This window comes from Protopterus annectens, chromosome 4.part0 (assembly GCF_019279795.1).
Source record: "Protopterus annectens isolate FY-2018-M chromosome 4.part0, PAN1.0, whole genome shotgun sequence".
Classification (NCBI taxonomy): domain Eukaryota; kingdom Metazoa; phylum Chordata; order Ceratodontiformes; family Protopteridae; genus Protopterus; species Protopterus annectens.
The window spans coordinates 1,842,201,188-1,842,220,385 of record NC_056733.1 but is presented as its reverse complement, the minus strand read 5'-3'; the positions used below and the strand labels follow the sequence as shown (position 1 = coordinate 1,842,220,385).

Sequence of the window (19,198 nt, the reverse complement as noted above, 5' to 3'; positions counted from 1 at the left end):
CCAATAACCAAACCCTGCGCTCCAGTAACAAAAACCTAGTAAACATCACTAAACATAGCAATAATGCTGGTAACTCACTATACTCAAACAGTATCGATAAATCTGGAACTTCCTACCCATCAATATTAGAGCCAACTCCAGCACCACCAAGTTTAAGAAAGTACTAAAAGATCACCTAACATCTACCTGGCTCTGCTCATATACTAACCCTGGATAACTTTCCCTCACTCAGATATAAGCTCTAACTACACTTATATCCACTCTATAACTCCTGTAACCTCCTTCACCCTTACCTAATTCCCTTGTCTTCCTCACAGTTGTAAACTATATCCTGTCAGATGACATACTAAATGTACTGTAGAGGCTTAAGAAAATCTAAGACTCGGTGTACTATATTTGTAATTTATTTATTAGTTAATCTCATCTGCCATGTATCTATTTTTGTTGATTAGTCTCCTGTGCATGTAAATTTCTTTACTGATCTCTGCTAGACTGTAAGTAGATACATATAAGCTGCATAGTAAACTTTTTCTTTGTTGTACTAGACATGTATTAGTAAAAATGTACTTTGCTGGAGCTTTTCTCCTCTCGCTTCCACTGAAAATGAACACTGTTGACCAGTCGGACCATCCCAGTAAACAAATATTAAATAAAATAATTGTTTGGTGCAGTGGATAATTTAAAGAGTAGTGTGGGTACCCTGTAGCCTGCAGTGATCTATAATTGGAGCCAGACACTTCATGAACATGTTTGGTGCAGTGGATTGTCTAAAGAGTAAAACAGAGAGCTGATAATGTGAGCCAGGCACGCAAATCCTTAAAAAATGCCTGGAGTCTGGATGAAAAGGGATGTGATGAATTGCATCTTTTAAGTCTAGTGTTACCAGGAAACTTGAAACAAGAAGAAGAGGTAACAAGTTGTGTAGTGACATTTATTTATTTAACAATTATTTACCAGGAAAGTCTGAATGGGACAAAACCTATTTTCAGCAGAGGCCCATTGAGAAACACTTTGGAATGTGGGAGGAAACTGCAGCACCCAAAGGAAACCCACACAAATGCAGATAGTACATGCAGACTTCACACACAAGGCTCCGTAGCTGAGAATTGAACTGCAGAACCCCTTGCTGTGAGGCAACACTAACCACTGCACTACTGTACTGCACAATTGAATTTGGGCATTATCACTGTCAAAGGAAAAAACTTCAAAGACCAATACACGTAAGGTTCAGTTAAGGCACTTTAATTTTCCTGCAGCAAGGAGACAAAAACATGCAAATACAAGGATTTGTCTAACTACTAACAGGAAGTATGTTCATTCTTATACTGTTTTACAAGACATGGCTTTCTAAGCTGACGTAATCAAACACAACTTTAAGCATTGTACTACAGCAGGTGTTATTTCAGATTTTCTGCTGACATGACTAGATTTGTGTGAAACTTTTTAGAAAAACAACCTGGCCTTGATGACCAGTACTTCGCTTACAAGCCTCTATTGTACAGTATTACATTTCAAGGTACTCTTCTAATACAGATACAAGCAAATGCTGATTGCAGTTCATATTTTCAAGCAGGCTTTGTCTTAATTATCTGTTACTTCTACAGCTGTGTATGTTCTCATGGCACAGCGGAACTTCTTGTCTGAGTTTCATATAAGCAGTATTGTTCTATTCATTATTTTCCTAACGCAAGCAGAAACCATCTGCTTCTCAGTAAATTTCCAAGGCACAAGCAAGATTTAGCTGACAATACAAGGTCAGAAAGCAACTGCAGTTTGTTCAGATTTATGCAGTATGAAATAGAATAAATGTGTTAACTCTTTTAGGCTCTGAATGCACTAAGCATATTACTAATACACACATTAATACATATTTTTCTAACACTTCCCCCCATTAATACTTTTATTCTACTTTCAAAATAAGCATAAACAGTTTGTTTTCTTCTCCTAACCTTTTCCACTCAAGATTTGCAGTTAAGAGAGTCATTCAGTTTAAACTTATGAAAGCATTTTCAGTCTTTTAACATTTCTTCAAAGTCAGTACTTTGATATCAGGTTTCAGAAACCGACATGTCTATAAGGTCTTTAATCAGTCTTTTCATGCAGGGGATACCACAACAAACACATACTCCCAGTATGAGCATACCTACACAAATGGCAATCAAGATATTCATTAGGATGGTACCCCATCCCCCAAACCATTTCTGGAAAAAGTCCATCAGTGGGTTTGTGCCTGGTTTGGTCATGGCTGACACTTGCTTAATTACCTCAAGATGATTGTCTATCTTGTGTTTATGGTCAGGAATATATGAACAGAATTCTTCTTGGATTAAAGCGCACGTACCACCTCTCGCCGCTAGGGTGAAGTCGAGAGCCATGCGGTTTTGGAGCACTACAGTTCTCATAGCATTCAGTTCATCAGTCACCAATTCGAGAGCAGAAAAAGTTGCATTGCTCATTACTTCAAGAAGTTTCGACAGTTTTCTCAGCTTCCAAATCGATTTGACTGCTCCATATGCTGGGGATATGCCTGCCCATGATATAACGCTATCACTCAAGTCCATATGTGTCAGCCCTTTGCCTAGGGAATGATGGTCTTTCCAACGCGCATCAATTTGTCCCACTGGATTTACAGGTTTCTTGACGACTTCTCGGACATTTCAAATTTTTCCATGAGGCAAAACTGCAGTGTGTCGCATGGCCAGAACCAGGTAACCCAAAAAACAACTGCCGGACCAATTCTCAGGTAACCATTTGTATGCCTGTCTGCCACACACAAAACAACAGTCCTCTACTTTAGTAGTAACCTTGCTATGAATATACACTCGCCCTGCATGAAACATTTTTCTATCAATTATAGACAGCTGTTTATAAAGAACAGAATTATGTTTTACTTAAGTGTTTTATGCATCAATCCAAGAAATGAATCGTAGTTTGTATTACAATAAAGATCTACTTTGTTTCCTTTAGTATAACATCTATAAGGAACAGTCACATTGCAATTGCTCCAACCCACCTGAACAGTATCATTTTTATAAAAACACACAGTTCCCTTTTGTGGAACAGACAAGTGCAATGCTATTTTATCTTGTGCTGTAATGGTTGAGGTATCATAAATCAAGTTCTCCCAGGTCTCATTGACCCCTAGGGGGACTGTAGTCATTAATAACCCCCCGAATGCTGTTGGCAAGGCTGTGCAAATCCAGCAATTCGAAACATTGAAAGTCTCAGCATACACATATTTAATTGCCTGGTAAGTGTTAAAGTTTAGATGCCAGTTTATGAGTAACGCTTCACGTTTATTCAGTTCAGTCTGTGTGGCTGGGAAAAGGAAAGGCCACAGCAAAAAGATTATTGTCACAAATACAGTTAACAGGATGATTATGCAATGAGGAAAGGGTTGTTCTGCATTCCTGTTTCTTCTGGGCTCTTATCATTTTTACTCTTGGCATGTAACAAGATTTTTGTCCAGTTCAAAATTTTTAACTAATTTACAGTGCGTCAGGTGGATCCAAGAAGCTCGCTCCGCTATCTTGACTGCAGTGGGTGTTGACAAAAGCACTTGATATGGACCTTCCTACTTTGGAGATGTCCAGTTCTTTCTCTTGACTACCTTCAGCCAGATCCAAGTTCCGGGGGACACTGCCACTTCTGACGGTCTGGTTCATTCTTTATCTGAAACAGAATTTAACTGCAACAAATGCTTAGAATTTAATAACTTACACATATACTCTGCTAATGTACTATCAGCTTCCTGGTCTGCGGGCATGAGAGATTTCCACTGAGGTATATAGTAAGCCCTTCCAAAGAGCTTTTCAAAAGGAGTCAATCCTTTTGCATTTGGAACAGTTTTCATGCTCAACAGTGCCAGGGGCAGACAGTACACCCAGTTTCTCTGTGTTTCTAATATTAACTTCCTTAACTTACTTTTTAAAATCCCATTATGCCTCTCTACTAGCCCTGCAGATTGTGGGTGATATGCACAATGTTTTTTTAAAGAAATACCGAAAAATCTACTTAGATGCTGTATGGTCTGATTCACGAAGTGCGTGCCATTGTCACTGTAGATACTTTCTGGAATGCCGAATCTAGGGATGATTATTTTGACAAGGACTTTGGCCACCATTGTAGCATCTGGATTTTTAGTCGGAAAGGCTTCCACCCATCTGGAAAACATATCTACAATGACAAGACAATACTTCTTATTTTCACATTTATTCAACTCTATGAAATCCATACAGATAGTATGAAACGGATACGGTGGTATAGGAAAACTCCCTTGCTTGGGCTTTAACGCCCCTTGTGCATGATGTTTATTACAAATGTGGCATACCGTGCAGAATTTTTTAGAGTAATTTGAGAAGCCATATGTCGTGAACACTCAGTTCACCAGCTGTACCATCCCCCCTGTTGAGGCATGGCTCTGCCTATGGCTCAACAAAGCTGCATATCTAAACAAATTAGATGGCAATATCGGTTTCCTTTCTTTAGAGATGTACAGCCCCTTTTCAAGAATTGCTCTTCGTTTTACACATTTTTGTTTTTCAACTTTCATAGTAAGTGTATGCATTGTTTTTAACATTTCTAAGTCTAAAATCTCAGAGGGTTGTAATTCCTCATTCAAAAGAAACGCTTCTGAAGCTGCCTGCTTTGCAGCTGTATCAGCTCTCGCATTACCTTTTGAAATCCTATCCTGTTGCTTGGTATGAGCTACACATTTACAAATAGCTACTTTCTGAGGTAACTGAATAGATTCTAAAAGATCTAAAATAAACTGTGCATGATTGATCGGTTTGCCAGTAGATGTTATCATTCCTCGATTTTTCCACTGTTGTGCAAAAACATGTACAGTAGAAAAAGCGTACTGGCTGTAAGTAAAAATGTTTACACATTTACCCTTTGCTAAGGTACATGCCCGTGTCAAGGCAATCAATTCTGCTGCCTGTGCAGATAAACTGTGTGGTAAAGATTTCGCTTCTATAATGTCTGTGTCAGAAACTACTGCATATCCTACTAGGTTCTGTCCTGCAAGACCCCTTTTGCATGAGCCATCCACGTAATATGTCACCTCGGCTCATCCAAGGGAACATCCATAAGATCTTTTCTAGGTAGTGTCTTTTGCTCAATCACCTGCAGGCAGCTGTGTGGTATGCCATCTGCAGGGGTTGGGAGCAAGGTAGAAGGGTTCAAAGTTGTACAACGTTTAATTGTCATGTGAGGTTGGCTCAAAAATATAGTCATACAGGAAAGATGCTTAGCAGGGGAAAGATATGCTACCTTCTCTTGCAGTAAAATAATCGCGACTGCATGAGGCGCACTCAATTTGAGAGGGTGGAACAATACTACTGAGGCCGAAGCCTGTACTGCCATTGCAACTGCAACTACTGCTTGTACACAGTGATGTAAAGACCGTGCCACTGGGTCCAGTTGTGAAGAATAATAAGCAATAGGGTGTTGCTTGTCCCCACGCTGCTGAGTTAACACTGATGTCATATAACCTTGCTTACAATCTACAGTTTGGAAAAAACGTTTATGATAGTTTGGTAATCCCAAAACTAATGAGGACGCTATTAAATGTTTCAGTTTACAGAAAGCAGATTCTGCTTCTGGTGTCCATTGTAACAAATCCTGTGCTGCCATAGGCTTTTTATAAATCAGGTTAGTCAGCGGTGCAGATTCCAAGGCATAGTTTGGAATCCAGCTCCGACAAAAATTTGTCGTACCCAGGAAGGACATAATTTCCTTCTTGGTAGTGGGTTTTGGTGCTTGCAAAATCGCTATTTTTCTGTCCTCGTCTAATGTCCTACCCTCCTTGGATATTACATATCCTAGGTATTTGACTTGTTTTTTCCAAAGCTGCAGTTTATTTTTGTTTACTTTATGTCCTTCAGTGGCTAAAAATTGTAATAGCGCTATGGTATCTTCTTTACAATCTTGCTGGGTGGGGGCTGCCAGCAGGATATCATCAACAAAAAGCAAAATCTGACTACCACTTGGTGGGGTAAATCCCACCAAGTTGCTTGCCATTTCTTGTGAGAATATTGTTGGACTTTCACAATACCCCTGTGGTAGTCGCGTATATGTGTACCTTTTTCCCTGAAATGTGAATGCAAACCAATACTGGCTGTCAGGGTGTATCAGTATCAAGAAGAACGCATTGCTGATATCTACCACAGAAAAATATTTCTGTTGAGGTTTTAAATCATTCAACAGGGTGTGTGGATCTGGCACCATTGGTGCCCTTGGTATTACCGCATCATTTACAGCTTGTAAATTTTGGACCATACGCCACTCCCCATTCGCTTTCTTAACAGGAGATAAAGGTGTTTTACATGGTGAATCAGGAGATTCCACCAGCACCCCTTCCTTAAGCAAAGCTGCTATAATAGGTTTGATTCCTACCTCTGCATCTTTTCTTAAGGGATACTGTCTCTTTTGTGGTCTAAATGCTGACTTTGGCGTAATAATAACTGGTCCCGCTGTATGAATAAGTCCTACATCTGATTTTCCTGTTGACCAGAGAGTTTCTGGTATATTCTGTAAGGCATTCTCTTCCTCCTTCAATAGGAGTGCTAATCAGCTGTCCTTGCTAGACTGCAAGTGTACAGTTGGGCGGGTCTGAGTTATCCAATTCAACTTCTGCATTTGTATTCCCTGTTCTGATAGTACTAACTCTGTCTGTTTCTCCCATCTCGTGACTTTTTCTCCTAAGTCTACCCATTTCACATGTTTGTCCTTAGTTAAGCTAACATGTGGTAATCAATTAGATTTATAGAGTGCAAAGAACTCCTGGGGTAATGAACAGCTGACTACACTGTTCCCTTCTGTGTCCCAGTACAGATTACGTAATATCAATCTGTATGCACGGTTTCTAAACAATTCTTGCTCATATTCGTTATCAGGTCCTGGTGTGTTACAATAATACAGCGTACAGTGCAACAAGTGCTGTTTATCAATGTCAAGGGAGGGGAACTTGCTGATGGCTACGTTCATCAACTCTTCGGTCACCGCCCCTGGACCAGTTGTAACCGCCCCTGGACCAGTTGTAACCAAGTCCTGGCTGTACCAATAATATGTTTTACCCTCCGATTGCACTGCAAAGGTATCAATTTGCCGCTGTGCTTCCATACCCTGCATGGTTGGAACTACTGCTATACCAAATAGCTGCATAAGGTCTCTGCCCAAGAGGTTTACTGGGCATTTTGCAGAAACAACAATTTTGCTTTTCTGGGTCAATCCTGAAACAGGATCAGTTATCACAATATTATGGGAGAGGGGCTCCCGATACAGCTGTCCATTAGCTACTTTCACTAATATGTAATCAGGTGACTCTGAGTTCTCTGGCAGTTTGGAGGGATGTATCAGGATCCGTGAGGCCCCTGAGTCACACAAAAATGTGACTTCTCTCCCTTCTACGAGGAGTGTGACTTCTGGTTTTGTGTCTGCTAAATAGAGCTCTAAGCTCAATAAAGCCAAATCCAATATTTCATTTTCTTCACTATCCGTGACTTATTGCACTTCCTTTATGTCTTCTGTCACATTCTCTACATCCTCTATCACATATTCATTTGTCCTTTCTCTGCTATCCCCTTCTAGTGATTCCTGACTATCATATAGTCAGTCCTCACCCTCCTTATCCTCCGTGGTTGCCTTCTTCTTTTTCTTGCAATCCCTTGTCAAGTGTCCTTTCTTAATGCATGTAAAACATTCATCCCTTTTCTTTCGCCCTTCAAAGTCCTCTGATTGTTGATCAGATTGTTTGTTTCCCTGGGCATTTCTCTTGCCCTTCTTCCCGGACTGTACTACATAAACTTCTGCTCCATCTTCTACAGAAAATACGTGGGCTTTCTTTTTCTTTTTGTTATTAAAATGCCTTTCGGCATGCCTAGCATATTCAAGCAATGACTGTAATCTGCTTGTACGATGATCTACCACGTGTTTTGTAATAAAACTGCTTATGGGTGCAATACTGCCTTTCAAAAATGCATTCTTTAACTGCTGCTCATATGGGGAATCATGTGTCTGGTCTTCAGGAACCTGCATTCCACAATGGTTATTAAAACATTCTAGCAGTCTGGCATAATATCTGTCAACAGTCTCACCTTCTTGTTGGATGCATTGTTTAATGCAAGTCCAGTCTGCCCTAGGCTTCCATTTCTCAGAGATTCGGTCTGTAAGACCTTTCACTCTGTTGTCTAACTCTGCGCTGCTATGTGGGAGGGGCCTGAGCACAATATCACGGGGATTCCAGTCGCCACTAATCATGTGCCAATCTGGTCCCACAATTTGTCTGACTATTCAGCCTCATTCCTTGCAAATATTCTAAGAAATTTCTAAAATTAATTTTTGGATGGGGAATTCCTTCAATGGCTTTCCAGATGTCTTCCGGAGTCCAGGGTCTATACACTAGAATAGTTGGGTCCTGACCTTCTTGCCCTGCCTGAGGATTAGGCACTTCTATAAGTGGGCATATTTCTTCTTCACTCATATATTGTGAATGTCTACCCATTTGATATAACTCAATGTCCCCTTTTGAGTTTCCTGCCCATGTTCGAGACCTGGTCTCGACGGGATCTCTAACAAATGGTGTTGCTTTTGTAGTGTCTCTACTTACAGTGATAGCAGGATATTGCAGGGGTGGACTAACTTGTTCACTTGCCTCATATTCTGGTAAGGGAGGTGGAGGGACTGATGCTATTACTAAGTTATTATCCTCTTTATCTAAAAACATTGCTTTTGAATTATTACTCTTTTGTTCCCTTCGGTTTACTTCCTCAATCCACCTGTGTGCCTGAGGAATTCCTAATTGACGTTGCTTTTTTACCCGACCTTTAGAATCGGTTTTAAGCTGTTTGACATGTTTGACAAGCAAGGATTTCTCTAGTTTACCATCAAATTCATATTTATTAACCCATTTTGAGTAATATTTAATATTATCAGCACGCTGTGACTGCATGTATTTCGCGTCTTCGGTTAACGGCGGATTTTGGGACCTTTTTGTACAATTATTACCCATTTTGTTCTACCCTTTTAATCGTTACGTAACTCCTTATTTTTAACGTGGTACCAGGGATATTTTTATAGTCTCTTCAGAATGACTGCCTACCTGCTCTGTTTCCCTGATCTATGACAAGACAGTAATCTTTCTGTCCCTGACTTATAAACAAAGTCTCTAACAGAATAAATACAAATCTAGTCCATGATCTAAAACAGAAAAAGAAGGTAGATTCACTTTACCTGAGCCTTCATGATTGATCACCTGGTTCGAGTAAACCCATCCTTCAGTCGCAAATCAGAAAGTGGCTGGCCTCTTTTGTATGACAATTCAGTCGGAGGACTTTTCAAATAAGAAGAACTGATGTGGTTTCTTCCCCATATGGTTTCAAGCCACCTGGCCTGTCTGATCCGAGGCGAAGTGAAGGTTTCCGGTCCGAAGGACCAATCTGTCAAAGGAAGAAATTTCAAAGACCAATACATGTAAGGTTCAGTTAAAGCACTGTAGTTTACTTGCAGCAAGGAAACAAAAACATGCAAATACAAGGATTTGTCTAACTACTAACAGGAAGTATGTTCATTCTTATACTGTTTTACAAGACATGGCCTTCTAAGCTGACGTAATCAAACACAACTTTAAGCATTGTACTACAGCAGGTGTTACTTCAGATTTTCTGCTGACATGACTAGATTTGTGAGAAACTTTTCAGAAAAACAACCTGGCGTTGATGACCAGTACTTTACAAGCCTCTATTGTACAGTGTTACATTTCAAGGTACTCTTCTAATACAGATACAAGCAAATGCTGATTGCAGTTCATATTTTCAAGCAGGCTTTGTCCTAATTATCTGTTACTTCTACAGCTGTTTATGTTCTCATGGCACAGCGGAACTTCTTGTCTGAGTTTCATATAAGCAGTATTGTTCTATTCGTTATTTTCCTAACGCAAGCAGAAATCATCTGCTTCTCAGTAAATTTCCAAGGCACAAGCAAGATTTAGCTGACAATACAAGGTCAGAAAGCAACTGCAGTTTGTACAGATTTATGCAGTATGAAATAGAATAACTGTGTTAACTCTTTTAGGCTCTGAATGCACTAAGCATATTATTAATACACACATTAATACATATTTTTGTAACAATCACAAACAGGTTTAGGAAAAAAAGAACTGGAATTGATTTCCAGGCCTTTTCTTTCTTTTCTGGGGGGAGGTACTAAAAACATCCTTGAATAAAACCCCTTCCCCAACTGGGGAAGGAGGAATTGCTTTTATCACTCCTTGGGACAGCATGTGATGAAGAACAGGAGGAAACAAAAAAGCCTGATCTGCAGTATCAGGAATCTCCTCCCACTGCCATCTGTAACCCTGTTGAATGATTTTCAGAAACTATTTGACTGAAATAATCTGTTGCCAGAGAGAAAAATGTATATTCAGACTTTCTGGAGGGTAATGTGGGCCAGCGAGGGAGGGAGAGGGTCACAAGGTCTTTTGAAAAGTCATTGCAACTTTTTTGACTATCCTTGGTTTTGGGAGATTTTAAACTTCTGTTTGGAACCCCCTTGCCACTTCTTATTAAACATCTGTTTACCTGAATTCTGTTGAAACTGTATATTCTATTCTATTATTTTTTTTATAAAAATGGATGAAGAAAAAGAAAATCTTTTGGAAATTTGGAAAAAAAGAGTTGAAAAATCTTGAGATTCTCTATATCAACTTGAACTATCATCACAGTTCTTGATCACCTCTGCAGCAGAGGGGCCAAACACTAATTCTCTCTCTAAGGGAGAATTTCAAATCTCATTTTTTAAATCATCTGGGAGGTTCTGAGAATGCATTCAAGCAAACCTCTTTAAAACAGTACCAGTGCCATAGTCCTGAAAGAAGTACCAACAAAATCACATACACGGTGCAAACAATAAGATGTGACCTGTGCTATAGAAGAAACTAAATTATTTAAAGGAGCTTTTTTTCTTCATAAGAAGAAACTGTAGATAAAATATTCATTATACTTTCACAATACATCAAAACCAGGTTTAACCAATGAGCCTGACAATTTAAAATTCTGAAAAAGTAAGTTTTAGAAGTATACAATTTTTCCCATACCTATCAATAAAATTCCCCATCCTTATTAGAAAGAGTAGTATTGGAATTAACTAAGTGCTTAGCAGCACTGGGGTCAACTAAGGCTGTAGATGAGTTAGGTTTGTTAATAGATTATAAACTTTCAAATGACTGAGGAACTTTATACATCTATATGCCTTTTTAGGGACAGCTGGCTGACTATCAGGAAAACTGCAGACAGAAAGACACATACCCTCTAAAGCACACAGGACAGGAAGAAAGGGTGTAGGTTCTGGAAAATAATTCTATAACAACTTATATTATTTTATGAAGAACACAGAAACCTCAGTGTTCTCCCACTGAAACTCTGGGTCACTTTAGCAACTGATTGAGAGAAAGAAACCCCCACAGGAAGAATCAGAAACTGAGCTTTCCTCCAAGTCTGAATCAGAAATCTGAGGACTAAACCCTGAATCTCTCCCTGCATCTTCCTGTTCAGATTCAGAATCTTGAATCTCTTTAATAAAAGACACATCCATCTTTTTTTTTTACCAGAAACAACTCTACAAAAAGGATCAATAGCCTACATTAAACCCCAGCCAGTCCCAGTAAGCTACTCTTATCCAAAGAAATTTGAGGAGGATTAGATACAAGCTTTCTGTTTCTTTTTATGGGAAAAATGGGGTCAACCATGTTACAAACAGCAGATGTTGCTTCCTCAGAGATGGGCACAACATCCTGATATAACAGGGAAGCCTTCACTGCTCCCTCTTCCAGGACCAACAGGAGTGCCTCTCCCTTGCCCACTGATGGGACTCCAACAGCTGCAGAGGATGTGGCTAATCTGTGGCCCATAGTTGCTGTAGCTGCTACACCAGAGATTCATGATAAAAGATGAGTGTTCAGAGGTACAACAAATAGCCACAGCAGAGTAACCTTCCTGTGGTTGAGGCAAATTGCTAGCCTGATGTGGTGGCAAAGGTTGTTTGCTTAACTTTTTCTTTTTCTGACTGGAAGAAGGACCGACTGTGGGACTAACAATCTGTTCCATGGTCAAGCTGAAAATTATGCCTTTTTTCCCTGGGAAGACAAGCAGCCAATGTTTGTAAAACTACCACTCCACAGAGTTTACTTTTTGACAGAGAAAACACAGTACAAAGCACTTTTAAAACACTATGGCAACCCCACTATGGAAAATGTAACACAATTTCTCCACAGAAAATATGTTATCATTTGGTTTATACTACTTTAAAACTGACAGAAGAAATGAGTCCTCCATTTAAAAGTATGTTACACTCTCAGAACAGTCTGGTAAAACACAAAGATCATTTCTTTAAAATAACTTTCTTGAAGAGGAAGGTAATAAAACATCACTAAATATAAGAAAATAGATTTTTTTCCCCATAGGAAACTTATCTGCCCAGCAAGGGAAAGTATAAGCCAACCATCAATCCTCAAATGGAGGCTTCATGCCCAAGCTTGTCTTTTAATCACGTTATCTCAAGCTGCTTGACAGTTTGGGCCTGTGGAAGGTGCCCTGTAGCTTAGAAAGCTGTCCTGCTGTTATATCCTTGGCAAGCATATAACTCCATATAATTAAGGCTACTGCAGCATTGATCAATATGAAGAACATTGCCTATTGTTTGGTTAAGAAATTTGTGGTGCTGGCGATACCTGAACCAAAAAGTTTATTGGGAAGGGGAGATCAGATTAGCTGTTCAGTAGCACTTAATACTGAAGTGTGTATTTTCCTGGTGTTTTTAGTCAATCTGAAATTTTTGGCTACTGACTGGTGGGCTTTGGGGGTTAATTTTTTTATTTTTATCTATTTATTTATTTATTTTGTGAACATAGTCTAAATTTATAAAGACATACCTGTTTTCTGGAAGAGGACTAGACAACGTATGCCGAGAATACCATAATATCACCTCACTGACTCTAGCACAGAAATCAAAATACATCTAGAGCAATTACAAAGTTTGGGAGTAGAATCATTCATGGGTGCATTCTGTGGCAAACTTAGCTTAAAAGCAAATTGTTCTTCGTGGAGGAAAATGCTGACTATGAAAAGAGATGAGGCAAAGCAAAGGACTGAGAGGCATCAATAAAGCTTGCAGTTACAGAAAGAGAACTCTGTGTTCACATACATGCATTAGTCATGAGCCTGGAAATGTGATTGCAGCAAATGTCCAGCAATGCACCAAGTGATGAGGTATAACCAAGAGGTGTTGCTAGCTATTTTTGTGATTGGTGCTGTTCATTGATCTGGCAGTCTTCAACTTTGAGTCAAGGAGAAAAAAACAAAAAGAAAAGCTATTATCTCATTTTAAACTGGAAAAAAACACTGCTTGCTACATTTTTAGCACTTCAGTTCTGACTGCTAATGCAATACTCTCCAGTAATGCCTTGAAGTCTGATTGGAATCTGCCAATTATGTCCCATAACATTTGTACCTGGGCTTGCTGCCCGCTTTGCACCACCATAGCTACACATCTGGCACAATCATTAGTATGCGTATGTGGCCTACATTAACAGATTGACAAAGGTGATGTATTAAGATTCAGTGACTGACCCAAAACACAGCTGTGGAAAAACAAAGGCAGAACTAATTAAAAATGTAATAGCAGCATTTTTCATAAAAATATTTTGTGAAAGGCAAAGGTCCTTCCTAGTTTTCTGTTTTAACAGATGCTTCCAGTAAAGAAATCAAAAACAAAATGTTCCAGGTGATACTTCGGTGCTTTAACCCCATGCATTGCATCCAGCAGAAGCTACCAGACTTTTATAAGGGCCACAATGTGTCTGCAGAACCCAGAGTTGCAAAAATCAAACATATCCTATTAAGAAATAAACTTCCACATGCTGATAAGGAGTTGAGATTTGTGTACCTCAGATGAGATAAAATTATACCAAAAGATGAACAGTGAATATTTGGAGTTTAAGATAGGTGCACAACATCTGATGGTTCACAACCTATAGAAACAGACAAATGTACGTTGAATAGTATGAAACTGCAAGCACTTGTACATTTTGTCACAGATTGCATTCATAGCCGGCCTTAGCCATAGGCCAACTAGGCAGCTGTCTTGGGTGCTGCTCTAGCAGGGGCCCTTTTCCACTATTTATTTATTTATTTTTTGTAGTAAAGAAATGGTTTCTTTAAAATACATTGAATGAATACAGGAAAAAAAATAAAGAATAAGACAAACTGTGATAAAAGGAAGAAAAAAGTAATCTGGATAGTGTAGGTAGATCAGGATGGGGGCAACGGGTGGTGTGTCTGTGTATGTGGGGGGGGGGGCGGGCTACTGCAGAGCCATTTTGCCTAGGGCACCAGTTGATCAAAGGCCAGTTCTGCTTGCAATAAGCTTATAGCTGAAGGTTGTATACCAAAAATGATAACAATGTGGCAAAGATGTTACTCTGTCACATGCATAGTGAGTTTGCCTTATCTTGTAAAGAAGTGTCACAAATGGAAGACATTTGTTGGGCTGGAAAGAGATCCTACTACCTGTTATAACAAGATACTCACTACTACTTTTAGCAGTTTCAAAACATTTGTAATATTCTAACCTGCAATCTATATATACACGCATACATATATTATTATTATTATTATTATTATTATTATTATTATTAGCGTTGTTGTCTCACAGCAAGAGGTTCTCCAGTTCGATTCTCGGCTGGAGTGCGGGGAGTGCCTTCTGTGTGGAGTCTGCATGTCCTCCCCGCAGTTGGGAGGGCGTTTGAAAGACATGCGTAAATAGGCGTGCCTTCGTTGAAGGTTGAACTTCGAGCTGGCACCTCGGCATTCGTGAAAATCTACTGCCAATCATTAGCGGACCGGAGTTCTGCTGTGGCGATCCCTAACCAGGAAAAGCCGAAAGACAACAACAACAACATTATTATTATTATTATTCATGATACTGAGGAATGATATCTTTAATTAGAAAATGTGTAGGGGCTCATAAGGATGGGTTCTTTCTTATACAATAGCATTTGTGAGGCAGGCTGTGGAATTGGCCTGTTATATTACATTTTATTTATTCTTTGATAATTGTGTTTGTCCCATTAAACTAGTGACTTTTTTTTGGGGGGGTGAAGGTGGTATTTAGATGACTAGACGACATTTGGTTAGGGAGTCACGTATCTTCACCTAGTTTTTTCAATAGGTGATGTATACCTGTCAACCATTTGGAGCAAGAAATCTGGGCAAAGCCACAAATAAAAGTGGAACAAAGGCCAAAAAAGATGTGCAATTTTGAAATATTGTTCTTACAAACTTAGAAAGTTGATAGCATAACAGGTTTTACATTAGCATGAATTTTCTGAAGGGTATGAAGTCTGAAACTCAAATGTCTGTCATTATTTTCTAACTTCAATCTTTAATGATTTGCCACTAAGAAAACCACAATTTTATGAAAAACAAACACAAAATATGAGGCAAAAATCTGGACATTCTGCAAAAGCCTGTACAGTTGAGAGGTATGGGATGTGGGACCTTTCACATCCACCTGAGTTACCACCAACTCAAGCAGATGGGGCCATGTTTCAATGTTTCATTCAAAGGAGGACACACTCAGGAGTGCCAGCAAGCCAACTATCTGGTATTGGAATAGATACAGCCCTCTGTACCAGAAGTCTGCTTCCTGATGTACCACTGATACTGATAATCAACCTATCACCCATCCAGGATTCGATAACAAAACTTAAAACCAGCACATCATTGCTCCTGCGATTTATGTTGTGATGCAGTGAGCAAGACTGACCACCAGAAAAGGCTGCATGACCACTACTGTGGAACTTAACTGGCAGATGGGGAAACTGGTTTCCTGTGACCTTAATGAATTCTACAGCAGAGCATCTTCATACATGCAAAAATGATTTGGCAGCAGCACTTTAAAAACCATATACGTATTTAGCAAGCAGGAAGTAGTAGCAACCTGCGACAAACTATAATCAGCAAAAGAGGTCAAAAACAGTATTGCTTACTGGCTGACTTTTTTTTTTTTTTTTTTTTTTTTTTTTAGCAAAGCTGCAGATTGTAATACAATACACTGAATGGTGCAGTTTTTGTTATCCATCCAAGCCAGCAATGACTAGATAAAGCGAGTGTTTTCTTTAATGGGAAATTTGTGGATAGACCAAAAAAACACAATATTCATAACCGTGATAAAAACCAAAAGGCAGGTGGAAGCAAATTTTAATGTAACTTGCTCACAGTTACATACATTTGTTAAGGTAAACAGAGTCTTCTTTAGACTTTGAAATCCAATATACTTACAAGCACAACAAAGCAGGATTTTTCAACGAAAGGACACGGACATCATATACTGGTGGCATTATGTGTTTTTGTATTTACTGTGGTTTCTTCCCCTTGTTTACATTTGGTAACAGATTGTAATTTTTCTATTCATATTGTGTTAGATACTTTCTCAGTACTATTGCATACATAACTCTTGAGTTTGTGTCTGCAGTGTCTGGACTTGATCTCCCTGGCTGTGGCTGCAGTTTTAAACAGGTGTGGAAGAGTTGCAAAAAAAGTGAAGGGATTTCTATAAATACCGGAAGTTGGCTTTTGTTATGAAACATAGTAACACTGTCAACTCTTGATTCTACAGTGCACTCTTCACCTGGAAGCTGTCAATCTTAAGCATTCTAGCTGCAGAATCAGTTCTTGTATTGGGTGATTCATTTCCTGAATTTACAGTAATCACATTACTGGCCACATTACTTTTTATCTTACTTGCTGTAAGGCAGAGATGAAGCTGTAACATGAAAAGTCAGATATACACAACTGCAAAATGACTGCAGTTTTACATATTTTATTGATAGAAAAAAAGCAATCTTCAGTCACAGTAGGAACTTGCCATATTGTTGAACTGTATGTGCAGGCCTGAAAAATCTGAGACATTTTTTGAGCTGGAGTAGCAAACAATTATAGACGCTAGTTATGCATCTGAACCTTGAATAGTTTACTCTTTTCTGACAATCTGATTGCATGTGTGCATTTTGCAAATTATAGACTGCTACCTCCTATGTATTGCAACCCTTCTTAAAAGTATTAATTTTTGCCAGATTGTAGTAGCATACATTTGTTGTATCAGAAAGATGCTAACACAAACATTAGATGGCATATAATACAATGCAATGTTATATTCTTTAATACTGCATGCAAGCTATAGTTCTGACCAATATATTTCAAACTGACCTAGACTGAAGGTATACATATTTAAAGAAATACATTTTCTTAAAAAATTAAAAAATATATTATGGCACTCATATACTACACATTTTTCTCTCAGTTATTGTTGTAATTAAATGACTTTTTTCTCCTCTGTTGGTAACAAAAATAAGAAACCTGATTACCATCTCTACTAATTAAGAATGCCTTTCTCAGTGTAATTATTCTGTTGTAATATTTATGAACAGCAGTGCTGAACACAAATTTCTTCTAACAGGTGATTACATAATAATGACAGTTTATTTCCACCTGCAAAGGAAGATGGGCTACTTTATGATTCAGACATACATTCCCTGCGTTATGATGGTTATTCTGTCTCAGGTGTCCTTCTGGATCAATAAGGAATCTGTTCCAGCTAGGACTGTCTTTGGTATGCCTTGTTTTGAAATGCATGGACTATTGCATACATTTCATTTGCACGCTATCGTCATATTTCATCATGTTCATTTCAGGTGAATATTCCATGCAAGTAGTTTATTTCTACCTGCAAAGGAAAATAGGATATTATCTCATCCAAACGTACATCCCGTGTACTATGACTGTTCTCCTCTCCATTGTTGTGTTTTGGATCAACAAGGAGTCAGTGCCTGCAAGAACTGTAGCTGGTAAGAGCATTTTGTCATATTCATTGTCTGTAGTTAAGTCGTTAATGAAAATAGAATTCATGAAGCTGTATTTATAATATTAGCATTTCCAGTCTTCTTTACTTTCTCCTTTCATGATTGTCACTCGTGCTTTATCTGTCTTTTCACTTAACAGTATTCCATTTAAACCATTCGATCAGGTGTCATTGATTGACCTAAAGACTGAAGTACTTGTGTTCTTGTGATGTAAATGTTAGATGCATAGGCATATGTAGTAAGTGGTGAACATTAATACAGATATGAAGGCATTTTATGTACAACTAGTATTAGTGAAGTATATGGTGTGTTCCAGAAATGCAAAGCAAAATGTGCACAAAAATATATTCTTTCATGATATAAAACATTGCAAAAAGCATAATATATTGAGGAAGATGAATATGGGGACATAGAAGTTTTAATACACACCTTGTTTTTGGTAAAGCTTGATAGCAAATCATTACCTCCTTGAATCATGAACTTGTGATGATGGGGACGTGCTTGCCAATGTGTTGCTAAGAACTAAGGAGTTTGTTACTCTGTACTCCTGCATGGATCAGTCTTGTCAAAATGTTCTGACTAAGATATTCAAACAAACAACAGCTCAACCGGTGATGGTTCACCCTTGGAAAGCTGGTCTGAGAGGACAGTGCTACTCAAAATCACACCCTTTAGAATATTGTAATAACATGTTATGGCACAAGACAGTTATAAAAACTGCAAGCATTGTTTACTGAAAAATGCTTTACTTCAAAAGACATCCGTAATATCAACATCATGTTGGACTACTAACTGCCTCTCTTTTAAAATAAACTATAGTGCAGTATACATTCAACCTCACTTCTACTTCATATACACATGCTCCAGATTACAGCAAAGATTCAGTCTGCAAGCCTGCAATGAAAAAAATGGTGTGCACCCTTGAATGGACAAACAAGGCTGCTTATCACAAAAGGCTATTGTAATTGTTAATTTGAAACAAACATATATTTTCTTTTATTAAGTCTAATATATATATATAAATATATATATATATATATATATATATATATACACACACACACACACACACACACACACACACACACACACACACACACACACACACACACACACATGGGCAGCTCAGTTTATTCTAAATTAAGCAAAGGAATAAAAATAAAGAGTAAGAATTTATTAGCACACATTCTTTTTAATTGTGTGTTGCAATAAGTTTACTATATTTATCCTTTGTTGACCAAATTAGTCCCACTAAGCTAGTAGCCTCTTTTCTGGGGTCCC

General features: G+C 38.5%; 1 protein-coding gene across 4 annotated transcripts in view; it reads left to right on the top strand.

The window, feature by feature from the left end:
- LOC122800043 (gamma-aminobutyric acid receptor subunit alpha-6-like) overlaps positions 1-19,198 on the top strand; it is a 344,571-nt gene that overhangs the window by 180,990 nt on the left and 144,383 nt on the right. For 2 of the 4 annotated variants that reach the window (XM_044069524.1, XM_044069522.1), the window contains 2 exons: positions 17,515-17,667; positions 17,750-17,902. The exons of 1 other annotated variant lie outside the window; for it this stretch is intronic. In XM_044069524.1, coding sequence (XP_043925459.1) covers positions 17,515-17,667; positions 17,750-17,902 — 306 coding nt within the window. The remainder of the gene's footprint in view (positions 1-17,514; positions 17,668-17,749; positions 17,903-19,198) is intronic. One more of the 4 variants, XM_044069523.1, reaches the window with a different exon arrangement.